This window comes from Drosophila teissieri, chromosome 2R, assembly GCF_016746235.2.
Source record: "Drosophila teissieri strain GT53w chromosome 2R, Prin_Dtei_1.1, whole genome shotgun sequence".
Lineage (NCBI taxonomy): Eukaryota > Metazoa > Arthropoda > Insecta > Diptera > Drosophilidae > Drosophila > Drosophila teissieri.
In genome coordinates, this window is record NC_053030.1 from 2681289 (window position 1) to 2708065 (window position 26777).

The 26777-nt window shown below is 36.9% G+C and overlaps 1 protein-coding gene and 1 pseudogene across 4 annotated transcripts; one reads left to right on the forward strand and one right to left on the reverse strand.

Annotated features, from left to right (window-relative positions):
- LOC122612582 (cytohesin-1) lies at nucleotides 1–23415 on the forward strand. 4 transcript variants are annotated; one of them, XM_043786298.1, is made up of 9 exons: nucleotides 1–262; nucleotides 734–807; nucleotides 17821–17953; nucleotides 21073–21171; nucleotides 21248–21347; nucleotides 21425–21599; nucleotides 22065–22270; nucleotides 22330–22543; nucleotides 22599–23415. In XM_043786298.1, the coding sequence occupies exons 1-9, from the start codon at nucleotides 184–186 to the stop codon at nucleotides 22749–22751; spliced, it is 1233 nt and encodes a 410-aa protein (XP_043642233.1). In that variant the 5' UTR covers nucleotides 1–183; the 3' UTR covers nucleotides 22752–23415. The 4 variants fall into 4 exon arrangements, 2 of the variants coding, with proteins under 2 accessions (XP_043642233.1, XP_043642232.1); XM_043786297.1 differs by lacking the exons at nucleotides 1–262; nucleotides 734–807 and adding exons at nucleotides 8688–8894; nucleotides 15456–16564; XR_006325638.1 differs by lacking the exons at nucleotides 1–262; nucleotides 734–807; nucleotides 17821–17953; ... (1 more) ...; nucleotides 22330–22543; nucleotides 22599–23415 and adding exons at nucleotides 8660–8894; nucleotides 15456–16564 and having other exon boundaries at nucleotides 21425–21466.
- Nucleotides 5584–6704, reverse strand: LOC122612585 (annotated as a pseudogene).
- Nucleotides 23416–26777: the final 3362 nt, after the last annotated feature.

Genomic DNA, 26777 nt, shown 5'->3' on the forward strand with positions numbered 1-26777 from the left:
CCCTAGTGGAGAGCTCAAAGAAAATGGCGATAGAATTTTTTTGGTGTTGATTTGTTTATTATCAGCTCGTCTTAGATTGTTCAATGAAATGCCTTACAAATTAGTCAACTGCTGGTGAAAAATGTACAACTAGAGTGTATGTCGTGCGCGCGAGAGTGTGTGTAGTAGCTTAGTAGCTCCGCGATGATTAGCGCAATGGACAATTTCGACAACAGATCGTACGGAGCCATTTCAAAGGGGCGCAGTGAATTCTCAATGCCAGGTAAACAGCATATATTTTCGCCTCCCCAGAGAATATTGCGCAGCATATACAGAATACGGTTTTTTATATTGATGCTAATTTTTTTTAATTCACAAATAAGGATACCTACAACTGAAAAATAGGAGAAGCAACAAGCCATATTCGTACGTGTGTGCTAGGTGCAGTTTTAGTGTATGCGTTTTCATTTTATGAGCTTCAGAAGAATTCAGTCCGAAGAGCTTTGGTAACGCGAATAAGACAATTTGCACAATTAGCAATCCATTGTGGTTTTATTTATAAAGGGAAATAAGCGACAAACAAAAATTGTTTTTTTATTGGCTTTACCTTGTGACGTAGCCCACCAGATGCTTTCATCTCTTTAAGGTGTGTTTCTGGAATGCTGTTCTAGTGTTTTCGTGTTTTCACTGTTGTTGCAGCGTTACAATTTACAAAATAGCTGAATTATTATTGATTTGCCTCTGGTTCTTGCAGAACTTACACAGGAGCAGCAAAAACTGCTGATTGAGCTGCGCCGCAAGAAGCAGGAACTTTTGCTCGAAATACAGGTAAGTAACCAATAAAAAATAGACTGTGACTCGAAAAACAACAGATATAAGTTCAAAGTAAGTACAGTATAAGTGTATAGTGGAACTTCAACTACACATAATATACATATGTTTCTGTATGTACATACATGGTACAATTTGGAAAACATCGATTTAAAAGGTTATATTTGTTATACACTTGTAGCCGCATTCCTTTTTCATAATTTTTATACCTGGTTGTTCAAAAATCATGAGAGCGGATCCCTGTCAAGCGCTGCCAGGACGCGCAGGACAGGACGTCCTCGCAGATGCCAGGACGTAATAAAAAATAATCGGTACACGACTAAGTACTAACCTAAGCAAACAAATTAAAATTGATTTTGGAGTTCCACAATGTTTTTTTCAACTAATTCCACTGTTTTCATTCCGCACTGCTATTTTTATGAACAGCTGTAAACAGCACTTTTGTGTTTAAATTAATTATATAAAAAAAATGTACAACATTTTTAATAAAAAATTGATTGGTTTTTGTTAAAAATAATCACAAAGTTGAAACAAAATTTAGTTTGTGAACATTCATTTACTTTTTGATATATAAAATTAAGTTTAAAGTTGCAGCTCATGAGCACTGCTATTTTTATGAACACAGCTGTATGTACAAAATATGGGCTGATTCCACCAAATTACCGTTACTACTATTTGGTTTTCTTGAACTCCTAAATATCGCGCCTTATTATTACTACCTAGATATCCATTTGACATTTTGTCCCATACCTTTCACTCTTCTGTTCCCCGACTACCTGAAATAAATATAGTTTTTACCGCAGCTCAAAAATTACCGAGGATCTGCCTTCCAATTTATTTGTTCTGCACCGACTTGGTTTTATTTTTCGGCATTTAACCGAGTTTAGCATTTTGGTTAAGTTTTTTTCGTGTTGCGCAGTTTAATTTTGATTGCGTCGGTTTTTACAGCCATTTGGGTGTATTGTATCCCCTACAACGTAGGACATAATATTTATAAATATAAGAAAAATACGAATAATAATAATATCCATTACTCGTAGAGTAAAAGGGCATACTGGACAATACATAATATAATAAATATATAATATGTAAATAATATAATAATATATACAAATCTTAATCTTAATATGGTCAAAAACGCTGCATTTTACCTATTTAAATTCTTTTTTATTTACACATAATTAATTTTACTAACGAATTATTAATAAACAAGAGATAACGCTATAGTCAAGTTCCCCGACTATCAGATACCTGTTACTCAGCTAGTGGAAGTGCGAACGAGAAATTTAATCATGGCCGTTTTGGGCTGTTTGTGGTCGTTAGAGGGGGGCTTAACCAAAAAAATTGTTTGGCAAATCGATAGAAATTTACAAGACTAAAAACATTCAAAATATAAATACATTTTTTAAAGCCGAGGGCGGAGAAGTCTTGGGCGTTAGAGTGGGCTTGACAAGAAATGGTTTGGCATATCGATAGAGAAAACAAGAGAGGACGCTATAGTCGAGTTCTCCGACTATCTGATACCCGTTACTTAGCTAGTGGAAGTGCGAAGGAGAGTCTTCATTACTGACAGTTTTTGGCGGTTTGTGGGCTTTAGAGTGGGCGTGGCAAAAAGTTTTTTGACAAATCGATACAAATTTACAAGACTAATACAAAAATGGAAAAATATCATAACATTTTTTAAAGGTGTGGGCGTGGCAGATTTGTGCGGTTTGTCGGCGTTAGAGTGGGCGTGGCAAAAAGTTTTTTGGCAAATCGATAGAAATTTACAAGATTAATACAAAAATGAAAAAATATCAAAACATTTTTTAAAAGTGTGGGCGTGGCAGTTTTGGGTGGTTTGTGGGCGTTAGAGTGGGCGTGGCAACATGAATCGATAAACTTGCGCTGCGTCTATGTCTCTGGAGTCTGTAAGCTTAGTCTCAACTACCTTTTGTAGTTCCTGAGATCTCGACGTTCATACGGACAGACGGACATGGCCAGATCGACTCGGCTATTGACCCTGATCAAGAATATATATACTTTATATGGTCGAAAACGCTTCCTTCTGCCTGTTACATACTTTTCAACGAATCTAGTAATATATCAAAACATTTGTCAAAAGCGAGGGCGGTTTGTAAGCGTCAGAGTGGGCGTGGCAACATTACGAAACAAACTTACCCTGCGTCTATATCTCTAGAATCTGCATGCCAGCCTTATAACTTTTATAGTTCCTGAGATCTCGACGTTCATACGGACGGACAGAAGGACATAGCCAGATCGACTGCGAGAGAGATCCTAATCAAGAATATATGTATGTATGTATATACTCTACAAAATCGGAAACGCTTTCCTTCTACCTGTTACATACTTTTCAACGTATGTATCTAGTATAATCATTTACTCCACGAGTATTCGGTATATTTGGTTGTTTTTTGCTTTTAGAATTATTAGTACTCGCATATTTATAATTTAGGGCTTAAAACAAATTAATTGCAATGATCTATTTGGTATTTACAATACTTGAAATGTGTCGTTTGTGTGTGAAGAAATTTCGTAATAATAAAAAAGCAAATGTCATCTTATTGTTTTTAATATTATATTATATTTTTTATAAATAACTCGAACGCATCCATCTTAGGGACTTAAAAAGCTAGAGAGTTGAGATTAAGCAGAGACATAGAGGCAGCGCAAGTTTGTTTCCAAATTTTGCCACGCCCTCTCTAACGCCAACAAACCTCCCAAAACTGCCACGACCACACTTTTGAAAAATGTTTAGATATTTTTTAACTTTTTTTATTAGTCTTGTAAATTTGTATCGATTTGCCAAAAAAAACTGTTTGCCACGCCCACAAACCACCCAAAACTGGCACACCAAAGACAATAGAATAACACATTACGGCCACACGTAGGTTATGAACTATGCAGCCTCTTTTTTGGTGGCGGCAATAATTGCTCTCTCTCCGTTTCAATAAAAAAATAAAAATAGAATTTACTTGCTTGTGTGAGTAAAAGCAATAAGCAGGAAAGTGTGTATGTGAGCGTACTTATGCTAGAAGACGATTTTCGAGCCGATAACAATTTTGATCTAAGAAACGACTTTAATTAAAGTTTTGGTCAATTTCGTTGTAACATGAACCAAAAAAAATATTACTTAAAAATTGATGCAGTGACTATTATATTTTTAAAGAAGTTTTTTTAAAATGCGCTAGATAAAATCGCCGCTTGAATTAGCTTCCGTTTACATATGTAAATTTATATGTTTATTATTAATATTATGTAATATATTTAATAATTGGTAACCAGGGAATACCACGGAGAGGCCATTACAATTGTGTTTATATGACCTTCGAGTTGACTTTAAATATCAGGTTCCCCAACTAGGCTTGGCTGCTAATATATATATATATACAAATATTCTAGTATAAAGTAATTTATGAAATTTATTATAATTTGTTATGTACATATTTCTATGCTGTATAGAGTTCTATGCAATGCATTATTAGAGTGTTTTACATGGTCAAAAATAATATAGATTTAATGTCTTTAACCTTGTAAGGTAAAGGGCAATTTTCTCAAATTTACAATGCATGAGCATACGTGTGCACACACAGTGGTCGACTGTCGCAGTATCCGTACAAGAGAGCTGTTGGCTCTCTCTAGCTTTTGAGCGAAAATTCGAGAGAGCCTGGAGCCAGCTTTAGAGCCAGCACAAAAAAAATCGTATGGCGTTACGTATCTTGTTATTCTAATGTCATTGGTTACATTCACACATTTGAAATTTTTGTTTTCATTTTCTACCGATATTCCAGAAAATGTTAAAATTTCGCGTTCGCACTTTCCCTAACTGAGTAACGGGTATCTGAACTGGACTATCGCATCCTCTCTTGTTTGATTCGAATGCGCGTGCATTTCTCTGCTTTCCCTTAGTTCCGACCACCTGATAAGACTACGTAAAATGGTGTGCTAGATTCGTTGAAAAGTATGTAACAGACAGAAGGAAGAGTTTCCGATCATATAATGGAATATATTCTTGATCAGGCCATGTCCGTCTGTCTGTTCCACAAACCGCCCAAAACTGCCACGTCCGCACTTTAATAATGTTTTGATATTTTTTAATTATACCCGTTACTCGTAGAGTAAAAGGGTATATTAGATTCGTTGAAAAGTATGTAACAGGCAGAAGGAAGCGTTTCCGACCATATAAAGTATATATATTCTTGATCAGGATCAGTAGCCGAGTCGATCTGGCCATGTCCGTCTGTCCGTCCGTCTGTCCGTATGAACGTCGAGATCTCAGGAACTACAAAGCAGCGCAAGTTTATCGATTCATGTTGCCACGCCCACTCTAACGCCCACAAACCGCATAAAACTGCCACGCCCACACTTTTGAAACATTTTTTGATATTTTTTCATTTTTGTATTAGTCTTGTAAATTTCTATCGATTTGCCAAAAAATTTTTTGCTACGCCCACTCTAACGCCCACAAACCGCCCAAAACTGCCACGCCCACACTTTTGAAAAATGTTTTGATATTTTTTCATTTTTGTATTAGTCTTGTAAATTTCTATCGATTTGCCAAAAAACGTTTTGCCACGCCCACTCTAACGCCCTCAAACCGAAAAAAACTGTCAGTGTTGAAGACTCGCCTTCGCACTTCCACTAGCTGAGTAACGGGTATCAGATAGTCGGGGAACTCGACTATAGCGTTCTCTCTTGTTTTTATATTGAAAATATCTATCGATTTGCCAAAAAAATTTTTGCCATTGAATTGTGCGATAATATGCTCTATTGCAAAAAGTATGGTTATTACACATACGATCATGAAATTATTGTGAAATTAAAGACGGTTTAGGGACATGAAGAAACTCACTCGCCATCGCGCACGGCATCGACTTTGGCAGGTGCCCTCGTAAAAGCGGTGACCATCTCCGGCTTTGTGAGAGCGTTGTAAAGGTCGTTAGCGCTGCAGTGGAATTCCTCTGTCATCGAGAGAGTGCGAACGTCCAGCTTACAGCCGACGCCAGAGATGTTGAGTCTAGGAGCCGCCACCGAGGGGTTTGAGGCTATATTTTGAACTGCATCACGTGTATGGTTGGCATCCTTAAAATTCGCCACAGAATTTCCCGCTCCGGCCTCGTCGCCCTTCTTTGGTAGGATCAGGTTCTTGAGTACTCCTCCTTTAACTCGCGGATGCATGAAGCCAGCTGCTGCCGCACGCGATCTCGTTCCACGTTGTACATGAACTGTTTTAGGGTCTCCGACTCGTCGTTGGACTCGTCGATTGTTACCGTGATCTCCACGTCCGCCAGTTCGTTCTCCTCGGAGAGATTGGGAATGGTCAACTTGCCCTTGTGGCTCAACTTGCTGTTCTTGAGGAGTTTTCCGGACCATTTGAGGACCAACTCCCACTCGTAGAAAAATATGAGCTTGCCCTTGCGATTGTTTACGGTGGCCTCCCCAGAGCACTTGTCCACGGAGTCCACGGCGCACTCAATGTCGCTGTGCCTTCCTGCTTTTTGAGAAGTTTACTTTTAGGTTAGAATATACATCTGTCATACTACGACTACAATTTGTTATATACTCGCCTATTTTGAAATCCTGAAAAAGCTGATGTAGGCGGTCCTTGGACCATGGCGTTGCGTTCTTTTCCGTCCAGTGCCAGTTGTTCACGTTGGTGGCGTCGGGTAGCTCCTCCACAATCCAGCGCGGATCTCCTTCTCCCCACTTGGCCATCGGTTTCTTATGGTCAACTGTCTGCAATTGTATGAAAAGCTGGAAGATGTGGGTGGAATTTTAATCCGGCAGTCTTTGTTTTAACTAATTCCGACACTTCCAATGGCCAGCGAGTGGAATTTTATAGAATTTTGCGGTTTAATATAGGGATTTCAAAAATTATCGATGCTAGTGCTTGATTCTTGTATAAGTTATTTTAATGTTATATTTTTCCCAAAACTTTGTATACCATTTGTTTTAAGCTATCATACTTTCTTAACTTACAAAACTTTCACCAATCAAATTTTGAAAAGGGTTTTACTCAATTCCCACAAAGCACACTGTAATGAATATTACCCATGGAGTTAAATTTGTACTTATTTTTGATTCGTATTAAAGTGTGTGGAAAGACGCGTTTCTGATCCTTTAAAGAATATTTCTTTACCTGCCCAGATGATCATGTCTGTCCTATTTTTTATACTTACGATTCAGATATTACTGGGTTCCCGGGCAGCAATTTAATAAAAAAAATTGGGTGCAAAGAAAACTATTTTACAGGTTTTCAAGCTGTCTTGAAAAAAAAAGAAAATGGCCGGTAATAATCTTGTAAAAGGCTGTAGTCCAAGAAAAGTCCCTCTTTTAAATGGGAGACACATACCCAAGCGCATTAAGATCGCCAAGAAACATTTAAATTGGCCACGCGAAGTGGCCAGATGAGACCAAGGTTGTTATTTTTGGTGGCAATGGATTTTGATCGTATGTAAGGCGCCCTAAGAACACCGAATATAAACCAAATTAGACAGTAGAAAAAATTAATCAAGGAGGATCCAGTATAATGGTATGGGCTTGTTTTTCGTACTATGTAGTGGGGCAATACATTGGATAAAAACTATCATGGATCAACATGTGTTTTGTGAATATATCGGTGACGGTGATGCTACCCTTTGCCGAATACTATCAACAAGACTATGACCCCAAGTACACCAGTAGGAAAGCCAAGGATTAGTTCCAAAATAAATCTGTTCCTGTTTTGGAGTGCCCTGCACAGTCCCCAGGCCGTAATCCCACCAAAACTCCTTGGTCGCATATGAGAAAAGCAGTTGTAGCTCCAAAGCCAACTAACAACGAATTACTTTGGGCTATAAGTAAGGAGTCCTGAAAACGGGAGTTTAAAACGGTCCCAGGACCTAGTTGATTTCATGCCAAAACGTTGCTCTCCTGTTATTGGTAATAATAATTACCAATATTAAATTAGTGGGGTGGGGGTAGGTTTAATACGCAAACATTTGTTATTAGTGAATTTGTTACTATCAGTTAAAAATTAAATATTTAAGCATTTTTCATGAAGTTGTGCTATTTTATTTTTCGCCTAATTTTGTCGTTCTTAATAAAGTTCCTTATTTAAGATAAGAATAAATAGAACAATTGTAGTTATATTTCATTTCATAATAAGTGAATTGTTTACCATTTTTAAAAAGGTATTTCAGCTCCTTTTAAACCCTAAATTGGAAGTAGGAGATTTATTCAAAGTTTTACTGGGCAAGTGGTGCTATTTTATTTTTCGCAGCTTTATATAGCTAGCGGGAAGCAGTGCAAGGAACAACCAGTGCAGATTACTTACACAATCTTCGATGTCAGTGGCGATATGACTTAAATTGGTTAAATTACAATTTTCACCTTATTCTTACCTTAAATAATTATTATATAGATTTATAAAGAAGTGTTTTAATTTTCCTACAAAGCGACTGCAAAAAAGACCTTCGTCCAGCCTTTAAAGGTAGTTCCCCCCATAAGTTTATGAAATGTGCTGTTGTATGTGAAAAATATTCTTTAGGCAAAGAGTACGCCCATCGTGCTCTTTTATGCTCTTAGAGCAACTTGTTGTGAGCGTCTGCCAGTGAACTGCCACTCGGGTCCACCTCGGAGCATGCGATACTTTCGCAGTCTGAGTCTGGGAGCCCTCGCAAAATGATGAGCTGACGGATACGGAATTGTCGGAGTGCGCGTTTTTTTTAAACTTTTTGTTCGCATTCTTTTCACTTCTTGAGCGCCAGCAATTTCATGAATCACACATACAAAAAGTGGAATGAAAAATATATTTTAGCACGCAGCTTCTGTTGTTTGTAGTGTTGAAATTCCAAGTGCGTTGCTACAAAATAATCGAATATTAATATTTAATAATAACCTTTGATTTATTTTCGCTGGCCATGTGTACTAAATATATTGATTGACATGGAAAAGATAAGGGCTAGCAGATATAAATGTCATCTTATCTTATCTTATTGGTTGTGCTGATAGTGAAAGGAATACGTATTTTCACCAAGAACACGCTTGGCAGTACAGATCGCAATAAATTGCAGTCTGCTGTTTGAATCATCGGAATATTCCATGTAAATATGCATTAAAAAGTTTCTGCTTTTTATCTTGTGCAAGCAATTTACAAGTACAAAACAATGTGCGTCACTTATTACTCATGATATTAAATATAAATTGATATGTTCAAGTGTCCGCTACACAACCAGACACTGTTCATGTGTTGACAATCCGTACAATCCGTGATGTCGCTACTATGTATTTTATCTGTACATACTGCTCGTTTTGTTCGCTGCTTTGATGCAAACCGGTTTCTACCTAATCCGCGTCTGGTCTGATTTTTAGTGTTGTCAAAATGTTTTGTCTTTCGATTATAATTATAATAAAATTATTATATTTTTTAAAAGTGTCAAGGTGACAGTTACGGACGGTACGAACGAGGAACTTAAACATTTTCTGGTAAAAATTGGGATAAAAACATATTTAAATAAAACAAGGGAGAACGCTATAGTCGAGTTCCCCGACTATCTGATATCCGTTACTCAGCTAGTGGAAGTGCGAAGAAGACTCTTCAACACTAACAGTTTTTGGAGGTTTGTGGGCGTTACTCGACGAGTAACGGGTATATTTAAAAATATTCGAAAAGATTTGGCGTGGCAGTTTTAGGCGGTTTGTGGGTGTAAGAGTGGGCGTGGTCAAAATGTGTTTGATATATCGATACAAATTTGAAACACAATTAATAAAATTACAAAATGTCAACACATTTACTTTTGTTTTTTATTTGAAAGGGTTCTTTCTCAGTACACACCAGTTTATTTTTAATTTATAATTTCTTCAAGGGTATCTATGTTTCTGCTTGCAAAATCAACCTTATTTTCTTGTTTTTTTTTTTTTTTTTTGTATAGCAATGAAGCCAATTAAGCTGCCAAAAACATTTAGACCGACCGGTCAGAAAAAGTGAATTGTGACATTAAAAGTCCCCTGGTGTGGCATACATTTTTACTCTCTTTGCCGATGGTGCCAAGAATGAAAATGGCGCGCGCTGTCAGCTTGTGTCTATTTTGGGCCATTGTACAGTACACAGCCTGTATTATTCCGGCACTTTTTTGTACTTCAAATTTTAATAGTCGGAAGTGTAAATAGGTCGGCCAGTAAACTTTAAGTTACACCGTTTAAAGGAAAAACCAAAAATCAATACTTGCTACTGGAATTAAACTGGTTGACACTGGATTTATGCTACCGTGTAACAGCAGTCTAGATATGACTCACTTTCAGGGAAAAATTTGCGAACACATTGGTTTGCTTAACCGCCAATCTTATCTTAGTATGCGCAGGGAACTGGAACAGGAAGTACGGGTTTGAAAGCCTTTCTTGGTATATACTCTTATATAAAAAAGGAACATTTTAAAACTTGCTGTAAATGCTATATTTTAATGAAACTCTCTAGAATGGAAAGTGAAATATTTTCTCGCTGTGTATTTTATGTAATAACTATGCCACTATAACAAAATAAAAGTTGCAGCCGTCCAAATCGATAAATGGAATACACCCATTGTAATAATCCATCGGGTTGGGTAGCGGCGACATTATAGTAAAGGGGCCGACACGGCAGCAAGAGGCGACGCGGATGCGTCAATTAAGATATTGGGTCATCCGACTGCAGTGCAAGAATTTGTCGCTGTGCAGTCACTCGAGGCATTACGTTCTGTAGTTTCTATGAGCTTTATTTTTGTCCTCTCCAATAATCATTTTGTTTTGTGCGTCTGTTCGTTTTTTGCTGAAACTTTTTCAATACAATTTTATACCGCACCGACAAGGCACCCCTGCATCATTTGCATGAGCTCTGAAAGCCAGAGTAGCCGGGCATCAATTGTCAACCAACATAAGCAATCCGACTGCATTGTGTTGGATTGCCCCTGGGTCGCTTATATGTGCAAAAATAATGTAATTTAACTTTTAAAATGTATATCAAATTTATTCGCTCGTATTGGAGCGACACGTTGTCCAAAGTATCATAATTTCGTGGCATGGGAGTGTAAAAATAAATATTTTACGGATTTGTGTTGGACTGGACTCTCATTGTTTTCTATTGTTTTGCTAAAACTGGCATCAAAACAAAGCTCAATTTACATCATGATGTGAATGTGATGGCAAAAATATTTGGAATCTGTTTTCACAGAAACTGCTATCTGGTTCAATTAAAACTAAAGTGCCAAAACAACAATTTTCTAGCCAAAGTCTTGAAGAGTGTATGACTAAATGTACCTAATATATAGTCCAAATAAGAACACTAATGTCTTATCAGAGCGGGGTTTAAACTCATTATTAGCGCAGTTTGAATATATTAGTGTAATTTCCAATGAATGCAGTGAAATTAAAGTTCATATAAAATGTCCATATCTTGCAATTCACAGAATCTAGAAAGGTTTAATTAGTTTCCGAACTTTGCCACGCCCACAAACTGCCCAGAATTGCCACGCCTTCCTAAAATTTTTTTAAGAGTTTTGTAAACTTCGATCGATTTGTCAAAAAACTTTGCCACGCCCACATTAACGTCGACTCAAAAGAGACACTTTTGAATTTTTTTTCGGAAAAATAGAAATTTGACATTTTAAAACTGGAATCGGTTTCCCATGTTTTCGCACCTATTATTTTTTTGCCCACGTCCTTCTCACTCATAACTAATTAATTTTGTTATCTCACCTCTTAATACTAAATATATTAATTTAACATTTGGGTTTAAAAACGGTTTTTATTGTTTGCACAACCCTTACAAATAAATAATTTCGTTGCTCATCACTAAAAACGAACTATTTTTTTTGGGCGTTAGAGTGGGCGTGGCAAAAAGTTTTTTGGCATATCGAGAGAAATTTATAAGACTAACAAAAATGTGAAAAAATATTTTTCAAAAGTGTGGGCGGTGCCGTTTTGGGTGGTTTGTGTGCGTTCAATAGACATGGGCGTGGCATAGACCTGCGTCTGTGTCTCAACTTTCTAGCTTTTATACGGTCATACGGTCGGACAGACGGACATGGCCAGATCGACTCGGCTATTTATCCTGATTGAGAATATATATACTTTATCGGAAACGCTTCCTTCTGCCTGTTACATACTTTTCAACAAATCTAGTATACCCATCTACTCTACGAGTAACGAGTATATATAGTATGGTAACAAAAGAATAGATCGTCTCGGCTTCTGATCTAGATCAAGAATATATATATATATACTTACTTCCTGGTACATTTTTTTTGTATACCCTTTTATTCTACAACACCAATATGCTGTTCATGCACATCCTTCCAGGTCGTAATAATCCCAGACACTTCATGGGTTTTCCAAAAAAAATATGTTAGCGAAGTGAATAAAAATAGATATCCGTGGCTACAAAACGAACTCTGAACAAGCGGTCAAATTTGAATCTGCTGCCTGGGCAGTCGAGACCAAAACGAATGAGCTTAAGTTATAAACACGCCGCGAGATATGCGCAGAAGGTCCCTGAGAATACGGTGTCGACACATATTCTCCAGGACCTGCACTGCACACGTGTTTTGACCTAAGAAAGACAATGAACTTTCGGGTTCATGTTTTTACTCTCTCCTAGCAATCATCAAATTATAAAGAAGTCGAGGAAAAATAAAAGTAAGGAATAAGCGTGTCTATTCCATCAAGCAGTAGTCAGAAAGCATTGTGTAAAAAAATATAAGGGAACAAAAGACAACAGGTCAGACAAAAGAACCAAGTATGAATTACACCGAAAGTGGCAGAAATTCCCACGACAAAGAGAAAGAGGTATTAAGCTTGTAATAATAGAGGGAAAGAGAAAACCGGTTTGGATGCATTTTTTTACGCGTTCAAATCACGTCGGCCACCAGAACTTGCAGACATCTCATGTCTTGATAGCTAGAGAAAGACAAGCGGGAGCGGATGGCTCGGGACCGGACGGACTATAATTACGTGGTCCTTGCCGTGACTAGGTATCTCTCTTAAATACATATATGTATTTAAAGGGTTTTTCTAACAAGACGCGTACACTTTTTTTATTTTCTCTTTTATTATACCTAAGTGACTTCATATATATTTTTGTTTTATTAGAAATCGAACAAAGCTATAGGGAGTGGTTGTGATATAGAAGTAGTGCTACTTTTAACTCAAAAAATGTATAGTATTTTGTAAAGATTTATATAAACATTTACAAAAATTTGTCGAAAAAAGATAGCTTATGATAATTGACAAAGGAGTTTTCTTGAAACCTTATCTTAAAATCGTCATATAATTTAGGAGACGAAAATTTTTACTTTTTGATAACCTGCTTTCCATGAAATACCGGATTATTCAACAGGTCGTTAAACATAATATGTTCAGTTTAAATTAAAAAGCAGCAGGTTCTGGGCCCTGAAGGAAAATTTCGTTACAGAGAAAAGAGATGCCGAATTTCTGCAAGTTTTTTTTTTTTCAAAACAATGCTACGACTACAATTCCAGGGCTGTCACGTCCACACTTTTGGAATATGTTTTGAATTTTTAAATTTATTTTCATAACTTTTTCCAATTGTAATGACCATAAATTTCAAATGCTACATTCCTCAAAAATGCGAAATAATTTAGCTAAATAATAAACATTTAAAATAATGCGTGCACTTTTATACCTCCCCCAATTGTCAAATTTGTTTTGTAAATAATCTAATCTATAATCTGCGTGAAGTATATAAGTCAAAATAGGTCGGATAGGACCACATATAGATAGCTGTCATATGAACAATCGAAAAAAATGTAGCTTCGTTGATTAAAAGTTTTTCAATTTTGTATAAACTAGTTTTTCAAAAGTATATAATTTCGGTTTTAATTTGATATATGTACATCGGAAAACTAAATCATATAGCTGACAGAAAAAACGAAAAACTAATTGAAAATAATAGAAAAACAATAGAGAACGCTATAGTCGAGTTCCCCGACTATCTGATACCCGTTACTCAGCTAGTGGAAGTGGGAAAGAGAGTCTTCAACACTGACAGTTTTTGGTGGTTTGTGGGCGTGACTAAAAGTTTTTTTTGGCAAATCGATAGAAATTTACAAGACTAATACAAAAATGAAAAAATATCAAAACATTTTTCAAAAGTGTGGGCGTGGCAGTTTTGGGCGGTTTGTGGGCGTTAGAGTGGGCGTGGCAAAAAGTTGTTTGGCAAATCGATAGAAATGTACAAGACTAATACAAAAATGAAAAAATATTAAAACCTTTTTCAAAAGTGTGGGCGTGGCAGTTTTTGACGGTCTGTGGGCGTTAGAGTGGGCGTGGCAAAAAGTTTTTTGGCAAATTGATAGAAATTTACAAGACTATTACAAAAATGAAAAAATATCAAAACCTTTTTCAAAAGTGTGGGCGTGGCAGTTTTTCGCGGTTTGTGGGCGTTAGAGTGGGCGTGGCAACATGAATCGACAAACTTGCGCTGCGTCTATGTCCCTGGAGTCTGTATTCTTAATCTCAACTTTCTACCTTTTGTAGTTCCTGAGATCTCGACGTTCATACGGACAGACGGACAGACAGACGGACAGACGACATGCAGATCGACTGACTGATCAAGAATATATACTATATGGTCGAACGCTTCCTCCTGTTACATACTTTCAAATCTAGTATACCTTTACTCTACGAGTAACGGTATAACAATAGAAGCTATAGTCGAGGACTATCTGATAGTTACTAGTAGTGGGAAAGAGAGTCTTCAACACTGACAGTTTTTGGTGGTTTGTGGGCGTGACTAAAAGTTTTTTTTGGCAAATCGATAGAAATTTACAAGACTAATACAAACATGGCAACATGGGTGAACAAACATGCGCTGCGTCTATGTCTCTGGAGTCTGCATGTTTAATCTCAACATTCTGCTTATATAGCTCTTGAGATCGAGGCATTAATACGAACAGACGGACATGACAAGTTTAACTCGGTTTTATATATACTGTATATGATTGGAAACGCTTCCATCTCCCTGTTACATACTTTTCAACGAATTAAGTATACCCTTTTACTCCACGAGTAACTGGTATCAAGGTACCTTTGGGTACCACCACTTGCCGACCTGTTTCCATTTCTGATCGCAATAATTAAATGACCGACTTTGTAGATTGTGCCGCTGAAGTGGGCCAAAAAAGTTTTATTTATCTAGTGCTCACCAAAAAATAATGCAGTGAAAATGTCTTGAGTAATTTAAGTAGTTTTGGTTCTTTGCTGGTGATTGCAATCCTTTAAATGCTATTGTATTTTAAAGGATATGCTAGCTCACTAGTCGACGGCTGCATATTAAATTATGGCAGATAACGTCGAATGCAACCATAAATACGAGTATCCGTGACCCATCTATTGGAAGTACGATAGAGAAGGAGATATGCAAGTAAACCAGTGGTGTGGCAAAAAGAACCTGAATGCTTTAGGTTGCAGTACGGAGACACATTTCTTTAGTAAACTTTTAGTATTCTTTTGATAGGTTAATCCTATACAAATTTTGCACAATCTAGTATACCCTTTTAATCAACGAGTAACGGATATGAAAACCAAAAACACACAATTGTACTTGTAAATTAACTACCTTAAAAGGTTGCACCAAAAGGATCTTCTTAAACTTAAATCTATAAAATTTTCAGTGAGGCACTATGGAGAGGCATGCTTAAGTGCCGCATTTGTTTCTGAGAAAGTGAGCAATTGTGCAAGAAGGATGGCCTCCCTCCACCAAAAGCGTCCCAGCATAAGTAATTGGTTCTCCTCGCTTCGTCGGCAGCCCAAAAACAAGAAGTGCTCCTCCGAATTGGGAGGAAGTGAAAATGGCAAAAAGCAGGCGTTGCAAAGGAGCTGCTTTGACCTATCCGCGACGCCGGTGGGTTGCGATAGTGGTTTAAGGGTGGAATTCTTCACATCGGAATCCCCTGAAAGTCGGCGAAGCAACAGCACTTTTTACATCAACACCGCAAATGTATCGTCTGCTAGTTTTAAAGATAATCGTAAACTTCTAGTGGAAAGGGGCAGTCGTAGTGATAGTAGCCCTAGCAGAATTTGCTTTTGCAATTTGATCACGAAAAGCGGGGACAGAATAGAAACATATCCTATAACCACGCCTAAGTCGGACATTAAGACCGCGCTGAAACCACCACCCAAGCCCCGTTCCCCTTCCATTGCTCCCTACACTAGTGTAGCCACATATAACATCACGAAATTAGCGGCGGATAGCCCACCTCCCGCTAGCCCCACATTAAGCACTCAAACCGTAAATTGCAGCGATGTTACCTCGAAGGTCACCGAGGTGCAGCACCTGCCCTGCGATGAACCTAACACGGAACTCATTAGCAAGCGAACGGAGTACAAGCACACAACCATCACAACGACAACAAGAACCTTAATTGTGTCGCGACCCATCGAACTGCTATTAAATGAAAATGGTGAAATAATAGCAAGGCGATCCCCTGTCGTTAACCCTCCCGAGTTGTTTCTGAAAAATGATCCGAAACACAGTTCACCCCTTACACCCGATACCTGCGATTTGCGCTTTATTGACGACAGATCCAACTTGCAAAGTGAGTCCGAGCGGAACTCTGTTATATACGAAACCAGCAAATATAATTCAAAGAATAAAAACAACAGCCGCAAGCGGGACAGTCTGCAATCGAATCTGTGCGACAGTTGCCACATGCTTCTTGAGCAAAATTGCATCAATACTGAACGGAGTCAGAACATAGTCATCCTCAGGCGCCCATCAAAGGTATGAATAGTGGGCACAAAAGGGATCTTAATAAACTTGATGTTATATTCCAGTGGTAGAAGAATGCGTAAAAAAACATTCTATGATAACTTGTATGGAATAGTTTACCCGAGTTCTCCGACTATCTGATACCCGTTACTCAGCTAGTGGAAGTCCGAAGGAATAATTTCAGCACTGACAGTTGTGGCCGGTTTGTGGGCGTTAGGGTGGACGTGGCGAAAAGTTTTTTATCAAATCTACAAAAACTTGCAAGACTAATAAAAAAATATCAAGACATTTTTCAAAAGTGTGGGTGTGGCAGTTTTGAGCGGTTTGTGGGCGTTAATGTCTCTGGAAACTAGTAAGTTGAGACTCAGCATGCAGACTCCAATGACATAGACGCAGCGCAAGTTTGTCGATTCTTGTTGCCACGCCGACGCTAACGCCCACAATCCGCCAAAAACTATCTGTGTGGAAATTTCTCCTTCGCACTTCCAATAGCTGAGAAACGGGTATCAGACAGTTCAGTTACTCGTAGAGTAAAAGGGTATACTATATTCGTTGGAAATTATGTAACAGGCAGAAGGAACGTCGAGATATCAGGAACTATAAAAGCTAGAAAGTTGAGATTAAGCATGCACACTCCAGAGACATAGACGTAGCGCAAGTTTGTCGATTCATGTTGCCACGCCCACTCTAACGCCCACAAACGGCCCAAAACTGCCACCCCACACTTTTAAAAATTGTTTTGTTTTTTTTCATTTTTCATTTTTTTTCATTTAGTCTTATTAATTAATAATTGTTGATCTAACGCCCACAAACCGCCAAAAAATATCAGTGTTGAAGACTCTCCTGCGCACTTCCAATAGCTGAGTAACGGGTATCAGATAGTCGGGGAACTAGACTATAGCGTTCTCTCTTATTTTAGTTTTATTTTTTTTGTCCATTTCTTTCGATATACCAACGAAAATTTTAAGTTTTCTTTGCACTCTGAATATTGCTGAATGCACTAACTGAATAACGTGTACCTGATAGTCGGACATCTCGACTTGTGTACATCGCTGAGTGCGGGCCAATTTAAAATTAGTTTTACATTAGTCTACTTTTTTTTATCTTATATGGACGCACGCAAATTACTGAACTTCACCTGTGTCTATAATACAAATTAAGCACTCTTTCACTTAGAACTGCCGAGTTTAATCTAAAAAGCATTAATTATGTTAGGCTTCTGGTAGAATATGATTACAATTCTTACATTTTTAAATATATCATTTTAGCAAATAAAAGATGAGTTGTGCGAGGTTGTATCGGAAATGGAGGCGCTGGATGTGCCCGATGACTGCAAGCATTCCAATAAGGATAAACAGATGTCCATTGGCCGTAAAAAGTTTAACATGGACCCAAAAAAAGGTAATAAATTGTTGCAAACTAACCGGTTACTGCCATTATTTCGAACGGGTTCCCAAAATTCAGAATCTAAAAAGTTATTTTCGAGGATACTTAAAATTTTATGATTACTCTTAGCGAAATAATTTTGAAAATTTGTATTTAAAAGTTTATTTGGCACCAGAAATATTCAAGTATTTTATTTTGTCCGACAACTAGAAGGTATGTACATATACATATATGTATATACATACATATATGTATGTATTTATTTTTTTTGTTAAGATCATATAATGTTATTTTGCAATGTTCACCGTTACTTGTAGAGTGAAAGAGGGTAAACTGTGCAGTATATACATATTTTTTTCATCAAGTTCGTAAGTATATTAATTGTTTTTTTATTTAGCTAGTCAATATTAATCTACGCGTTAAAAAATCTCTATTAGATGATCTTTATTAGTCGAGTTCCCGGACTACCAGATACCCGATACTCAGCTAGTGAAACATTTTCTGTAATATAGGTAAAAATAGGGGAAAAAAAATTAAACATTTTTTCTCAATAGTATGGGCGGGACAGTTTTGGTCGGTTTGTTATCGTTAGATTGGGCGTGGCAACAAGTTTGTTTGGCAAATCGATAGAAATTTCCAGGACATCAAAAAATAAAACTATATTAAAACATTTTTCCAAAGTGTGAGTGTGAAGCTGATTGCGTACCTAATCGGTAGATTTCATATATCCTGAGCGCGAGGCGTTCATACGGACAGACGGACTTGGCAAGTTCGACTTCGCTAACGTTTCTTCTGCCTGTTACATACTTTTCAACGAACTAAGTATGTGTACAAATGTTCCATTATATCATTTTGTGTTGGGTGGGGAAAGTAGTGTGCGCTGCTAGCTTGTGGAGTAATCAAAAGTAAATTGACCATTACAAGTCTGTTTCTTCTTCTTTACACTATCTTATTTTTCTCTATTTAATATGCTGGAGGTCATTGGCTTTATACGGACACAATTTTTCTTTTGTGACTGGCGTAGATTGTTCTTCAAGAACAATTATTTTGATAACAAGAAAGAACGCTATAATCAAGTTACACGCCTATTAAATACTCGTTACTCAGCTAGAGAACAAAAAAATTAAAAATTTGTTCCGCAAAAAAATAGAATCAGGCACTAAAAATAATAAAATGAAATACAAAATTTGGGAAGTGTGGGACAGTTATTATCTACTTGTGCGTGATAGAAGGGGTGTGGCCAAATATTTTTGATATACCGGAAGCTTTAATATTTCGGTAATAAAGAACAAAAACAAATATTAATCTTAGAAAATAAACTTTTATATGCGTTTTAACCAAGTCTAGAAGCACTTTTGCCACTTTGACATATCTCCAAAACATGCATGCTAAACGCATCAACCGCGTCTTCACGTGTCGAACACAGTTGACCTCTCATTTTATGTTTTACCTACGGAAATGAAAAGAAGTCAAATGGATCCAAGTCAGGACTATACGGCGGATGACTCATCAAATCGATGTTTTGAGTGCTCAAAAGCGCAGTTGTTTGAGCCGATATGTGAGAGCTCTCCATGGTCGTGATGAAGAGTGATCCGGCTTTGGTTGTTGGTTTTCGTGATTTCTTGGAGGACAACTGGCAAAAAAAAATGTACCACTCAGAATTGACTGTTCTGCGTTGTCCAGTTTTTCTGAAAAAAACTGGCTATTATTTGCGTGGAAGTGCTTCGTGCGCGAGCAACTTTTGTTGGATTTGGCTTATCCTGATACACCCATACAGTCGACTGATGTTTACTTCCGGGTTCATACGCATCACAATGTCGTAGACGTTTTAAAGCACCGCGATCGTATTTTTGGAACATTTTCTTTGATCAATTAACAATCAACATTGACAAATTGTGCAAATTCATGCAATATTGAATGTATGCTGGTCCCAATAATGCCTAAGGTTGTCTCAATCTTACGATAGGTAACAGACGATGAAGTTGTAAAAAATAATTGAACAAAAATATTCACGCATTAATTCTATTTTTTAGGTGAGCTTAATTTTTTAAGTTTTTGTAAACCACACAAATAGGGCTTGTATGTTAAACGTTCTTTGTACGTATACCATTAAAACCCTTCAGTACCAGTCCCTAGGGATTCCTTAAGGAATCCTAGGGATCCTTAGGGAATTCCTCGAGGAATCCCGGGGAATATCGAAAAATAAGCAAGGTTTTTTCCCAAGGAAATCCCCTATGAATTCCCGAGGAATTTATATTTAAATAATTTTAAATAAATTAAAATAATTTAGTTAAATAATATATATTAATTTCATGTAGTTTTAAATGCAATTAGCTATGCTAATTTACCAATGCGAAACACTACTTACCGGTTTTATATATTTCACGTTGAAAATTTTCCAAACACCACGTGTCACGTTCTACAATTGAATGTAAACGAAAAAGAAAAGGGGTGACGGAATACGAAACCGAAAATTCTGACAGGCGCTTGCCAGGGTATTTCCGACCATAATGATCCAGTGTAATTAGAATTACATAGACAAATAATTAAAAATGGGCGCATTTGCGTTGCCTATAGCCACAGTTTAATTTCTTACAAAACTTAAAATCCTTAAATCAACAAATATAAATTATATATACACTTAGAACTATATAACTATCCCACCAATTATTACAACGGTATTCAGAAGTCTATACATAGCGTTTTTTCTGGACTCCGATTTTGTCTCCTCTCATCTCTCACTCTCATTTTCGTTAACTGCTTTGAACTACTTCGAAAAAAAACAACAAATATGAACTTCCAACATAGGCAGCAGCAAAGCCAAAACAAAATTCGGCTTGACTTCGGTGTTTGAAACTTTGCTAAAAAAAAAGGCCTGTAAGATGTGTATTTGTTTTTTCGAACTCTCGCTAGAAAAAATACTTGCGAGGAATTTCGGTACTGAAGGGAAATGTCAAGAATTACGATAAAACTTTCAGTTGACAGATTGCAACCCTAGGGTTGTCCATTCGGGAAATAAAAAAGACTCTTCAACGAATCTAGTAAACCTTTTTAATCTACGGCTATAATAATGGCTGGGCTGCAGTTATGAAACCGATATTTAATATTTTTAAAATGTTGTCATATTTTTTTAGGCATTGAGTATCTCGTTGAAAACCGGCTGCTACGTCATGATCCCCAGGACGTTGCCCACTTTCTCTATAAGGGAGAGGGACTAAATAAAACAGCCATTGGTAAGTTATCGTAATTAATAATGGTCTTCGATAAAAAGAAATCAAATAGACACTTTAAGAATAAACTTATTTCTAGGCGATTACCTCGGCGAAAAAAACGATTTTAATGAGGATGTCCTCAAGGCTTTTGTGGCGCTCCACGATTTCACCAATCTCATTCTCGTACAAGCCCTCAGGTAGGTGCCTGACAACCCTTTTTATTATGACTATCGCTAATATAATTTTTCCACTCCCTTCATTTTTCTTTCTGCAGACAATTTTTGTGGTCGTTTCGGTTGCCCGGCGAGGCACAAAAGATCGATCGCATGATGGAGACCTTCGCACAGCGCTACTGTCAACTAAATCCCGATATATTCACTAACACAGACACTTGCTATGTGCTCAGCTTCGCAATTATAATGCTAAACACCTCACTACACAATCCATCTGTAAGCACTGATAAAATCTAATGACTTGGATAAAAGAAGGACTCACGAGATGAGATCAGAATAACGTCTAATTCCAAACTAATGAATTCTCCTATCATCATTTTGATTAGTTCGCAGTAGAGATTCCAGAAATGCAGAAAGCTTACTCCACTATATTTTGTCTAATAAAGATTTACATCAGGAATATAGCGTTTTTATACCTTGCAGAAGAGAGTATATCCATTGCAACGCATTTAATTGGCAACCATATAAAGTATATAGTTTTGTCCAGTATTAACAACCGATTTGATATATGTATATCCGTTTGTCCACATTTTCCAAATTTCCCGAAATTCTTTTTCGATTGCAGCTGCCCAGAATTTATCAATAAGTTTCGTTGGTTTTATTCGTTATACATCTGTATTTATATAATTAGTCAAAGCTTTTTTTTATGTTTAACGCCAGCTACCATTCTGCTTTCAACAGGTTAAAGACAAACCCACCGTTGATCAATTTATATCTATGAATCGTGGCATCAACAACGGCGGAGATTTGCCCCGTGGCCTTCTCGAATCTCTTTACGAGTCCATTCGAACGGAGCCATTTAAAATACCCCAGGATGATGGCAATGATTTGATGCACACCTTCTTCAATCCCGACAAGGAGGGCTGGCTGTGGAAGCAAGGCGGCAGGTGAGTTGATAAGTAATGCCAAGATAGTTGACTGACCAATTACTCTTTTTTTGGCTAAGATACAAATCGTGGAAACGACGTTGGTTTATTTTGAACGACAATTGCTTATACTATTTTGAATACACAACGGATAAGGAGCCACGCGGTATTATACCACTAGAGAACATATCAGTACGCGAGATTCACGATCGCAGCAAACCGCACTGCTTTGAACTGTTTGCGACGGGCGGTGCTGATATAATCAAGGCATGCAAGACTGACTCTGAGGGCAAAGTAAGTATCTAGGATAATAATGTACTGCTTAATTAATAATTTTTGCCTATTCCAGGTGGTAGAGGGCAAGCATACGGTGTATCGTATGTCCGCTGCCACGGAGGAAGATCAACAGGAGTGGATCAAGCGTTTAACGCAGTCTATTAGCCATAATCCGTTTTATGACATTCTGGTACAAAGAAAAAAAAAGGCACTCAGCAAGAGTTAATATTAAAAAGAAGCTCTGCGAAGCTTTTGTCTTGGATCTCAGTGAAACGCTGGTACTCGCGTGCTTTGCTCTCTACCCCTATTTAAACAACTGCATATGCATATACCAATTATATACGTTGTGTTGTGAGAGTATTTCCATGTTAAACTAATGCCTGTAATTGTTTTACCTTCCGCATTGGTCCAATCCCAAATAATGTCTTTGTATTTTGTTTGATTGACTCGAAACAAGCCATCACACGCCGACGCACTTTGTCTCTATTGTTGTGATATATTTTATTAAAGTTTAGAATAACAAAAATTAAAATAATTAAAAATTGCATAAAGTAGAAATACACATTTATTCACATTTTCTTTAGTGCAAATTTTAGTTTAGTTAAATTCATCATAGACATAATCTTCGAATATGGTTTAAAATTTTATAACATAAGTTGTCCCACAACCCTCTATTATTAAAAACATATCCCAGCCGCCAAACGTTGTATGTACATTGTCTATATTTTAGTTATTGTACGCAAATGAAAATAGCATACAAATGTTGTTTGACAATTGTTGACAGCTAAAAAAAGTGTTATTTAGATCTTAAAGATAATGCTTACAGCGAATAAATTTTAAAATGATTAAATAAAAAAAATGTAAATTAATAAATACAACTCTTAAATGCATTTAGATGGTAATCTGATTTTTACGGAGAATTTTGATTACGAGACATAGTTTGTTTGAACCAAAGATCGAATTTAAACTTTTATTAGCCAATGCTAACATTACCCCAATACACAATTTTAGTGAAGAAGTACTAAAAATATATTTTATTTAATGTTTGCTAATTTGAATGGAGGGAAACGGTTCAAGCGCATCATGTTTGAAAGAGCTAAAACGCATGCCATAATTGTTTAATACAAATGTGTGTAAGCAGAAAACTATAAGTCAAAAATTCAACAAGGAAGAACTCCGTTTCCAGCACTGATCTTGTAGTAGCCTTAAGAAGCTATTAGAATATAGTTATAGTAAATTATGTGTCGTGGGGCTGTGATATCATTGATAGGAAAGAGCTTCTAGCAGATCCCATATGGTTTGATCTGTGTTGAGACTGAAAAAAAACACTTGATCGCACGGCTTACTGACGTCTAATCTTAATGTTTTTTCAATTATTAATTATTTGGAAATCGCAGTACCATAAATGTTTGCAATATTATAAATACTTTAGCTTTATTTGTATATCTACACTGCTGTGTACTAACCTATTCGTTTATAGGTTAATAATATCTTCTGTTTAATCGAAAACAATGTACATAAATGCAACATTATTTAAGTGTACTATTTGTATTCGATTACTATTTTGTTTTACAAAGCTGTCTTATATGGGCAGTTAGTCTCTTTGTTAGCTTGCGCGTACATTTTTTATAAACAGAAACAAAAAATTTGTATGTGTCGGGATCTTGAATAAAAAAAATGGCAGTAATAATAGTTTAGATTAGTATATTTACCGCTTTAAATCTAATGTGAACAGCTTATATTCATAAAATAACATTAATTTATCAAGAAATACTTTATATCGTTTATAAAAAAAATGAAACTAATTTATGGACTTCTTTAATTTAAGGGGTTTAAAACTAGTTGGCTTATGTAGACTTCAAATTAGAGTCCAGTGATGTCGAGATAGGGGAAAAATTTAGAAACCAAGATTTTTGGCTTAACGTGAATTATTGAAACTTTATAATAAAATCCCCTGATTATTTTTGCTTTTATATCATGGGAATTTAGATGCGAGCTAAGTTTTTTTTATATTAAATCGTTTTATCACTGTAAAGATAAACGTATCTTTTTAGTAAAATTGAAAATTAGACAATTAACAAATTAACTATTTCGGCCTCTTTAACTTTCTTCCCGCCGTCGGTTTTAAATATCCTTAACATAGCTCCCTATATTAGATCTTCACGTCGTCTTTAAGAGATGTCTGTCTTTGACTTTTCTGCTATTGTTTCACTGCGTATGCTGTTTATCCTCTGCTGGTTTTTGTTGGTACTTTACTGATATTCTGTGCTTATCTTCTGATAGATTAACTTACAATTGGCCAACCATGTCCTAGGTAACCAAAAATTGCCTTCCTTCACGTAACGCCACAACTTCATGTAATCACGCTGGTGTAGTGCTGGCGGAACCCTTTACATGAGCTGCTGTTTAAAGACGTTACTTGTAGAGTAACGGGTATCTGATATTCGAGAAAGTCGACTTTAGCGTTCTCTCTAGTATTTATACCCGTTACCCGTACAGTAAAAGGGTATACTAGATTCGTTGAGAAGTTTCGACCATATGAAGTAAATATATTTTTGATCAGGATTATTTGCCGAATCAATCTGGCCATGTCCGTATGGAAACTGCGATCTCGGGATTGCCACGTCCACATTGCACAAATATGTCAAAATGTTATAAGTGTGTGTTGACAAAAGAATAAAAAATTAAAAACAAGTACTTAAAACCAAAATGGATTATATAAGACATCTTGCTCAAGCACTAGAATATTTGCCTCGGGGTTAACATTGTTGTTGTCGTTCTTGATTGTAATCTGGTTTCGGAAATTTTGAAGAATAACGAAGTGCTGTAGCCTGTTTGACGTCATTCAAGGATGGTGCTTGCTCCGATTGAAAAATAAGCCAAATAATCCAGTGAATCAAACAGCAAAGTCTCCATATTTTTGCACTTCATAAATTTATTTGCTCAAGCTACAACGTTTAATAAATAAAGCAACACTTTTCAGTTTATACTAGATTCGTTTAAAAGTATGTAACAGGTAGAAGGATCCATATAAAGTATATTCTTGATCTGGAGCTCTGTCCCTATCCGTCTTTTTTATTAGTCATGTAAATTTCTATCGATTTTCTAAAAAACTTGATGCCACGCCCACCCTAACGCCGATAAACCGCCCAAATTTGTTTTAATATTTTTTTTACATATAAATTAACAAGACCGTTTATTTTAAGTAAAGAATCTTTATTTGATTTATTTATTATATCTCGGCAAAGTAACTTTATTTGTTTTTATTTATTGTACTTGACAATTGGAGAACAAAACAAGAGAGAACGCTATAGTCGAGTTCCCCGACTATCTGATACCCGTTACTCAGCTAGTGGAAGTGTGAAGAAGAGTCTTCATCACTGACAGTTTTTGACGGTTTGTGGGCGTTAGAGTGGGCGTGGCAAAAAGTTTTTTAGCAAATCGATAACAATTTACAAGACTAATACAAAAATGAAAAAATATTAAAACATTTTTTTAAAGTGTGGGCGTGGCAGTTTTATGCGGTTTGTGGGCGTTAGAGTGGGCGTGGCAAAAAGTTTTTTGGCAAATCGATAGAAATTTACAAGACTAATACAAAAATGAAAAAATATTAAAACATTTTTCAAAAGTGTGGGCGTGGCAGTTTTGGGCGGTTTGTGGGCGTGGCAACATGAATCGACAAACTTGCGCTGCGTCTATGTCTCTGGAGTCTGTATGCTTATTCTCAACTTTCTAGCTTTTATAGTTCCTGAGATCTCGACGTTCATACGGACGGACAGACAGACGGACAGACTGACGGACAAACAGACGGACAGACAGACGGACGGACAGACGGACATGGTCAGATCGACTCGGCTATTGATCCTGATCAAGAATATATATACTTTATATGGTCGGAATCGCTTCCTTCTGCCTGTTACATACTTTTCAACGAATCTAGTATACCCTTTTACTCTACGAGTAACGGGTATAATTAAAACTGGAACTTAGGGCCAGCTCCGTCGGACCACGAAGCCGCTGCTGCCGCTGGAAAGTCGGCTGAATGTTGAGTCAGCGTCTGCAACGGGCGGTCCGGCAGCTTACGCGTGCGAGTCTCTGGTTTCGGCTTCAACTTTGTCACGACGGCATCCGGCGTAACAGCGTTGTCAGCAAACATAAGCTTGCGCGTGTTAACTTATATGTTAGTCTTGTAAATTTCTCTCGATTTGCCAAAAATGTTTTTCCACGCCCACTCTAACGTGGACAAACCGCC

Coding starts and splice junctions, on each gene's coding strand:
- LOC122612582 (XM_043786297.1), top strand. CDS start 15,527: ATGGCCTCCCTCCACCAAAAGCGTCCCAGCATAAGTAATTGGTTCTCC. Junction 17,954..21,072: donor TAACATGGACCCAAAAAAAG/GTAATAAATTGT, acceptor ATATTTTTTTAG/GCATTGAGTATCTCGTTGAA. Junction 22,271..22,329: donor CTGTGGAAGCAAGGCGGCAG/GTGAGTTGATAA, acceptor TTTTTGGCTAAG/ATACAAATCGTGGAAACGAC.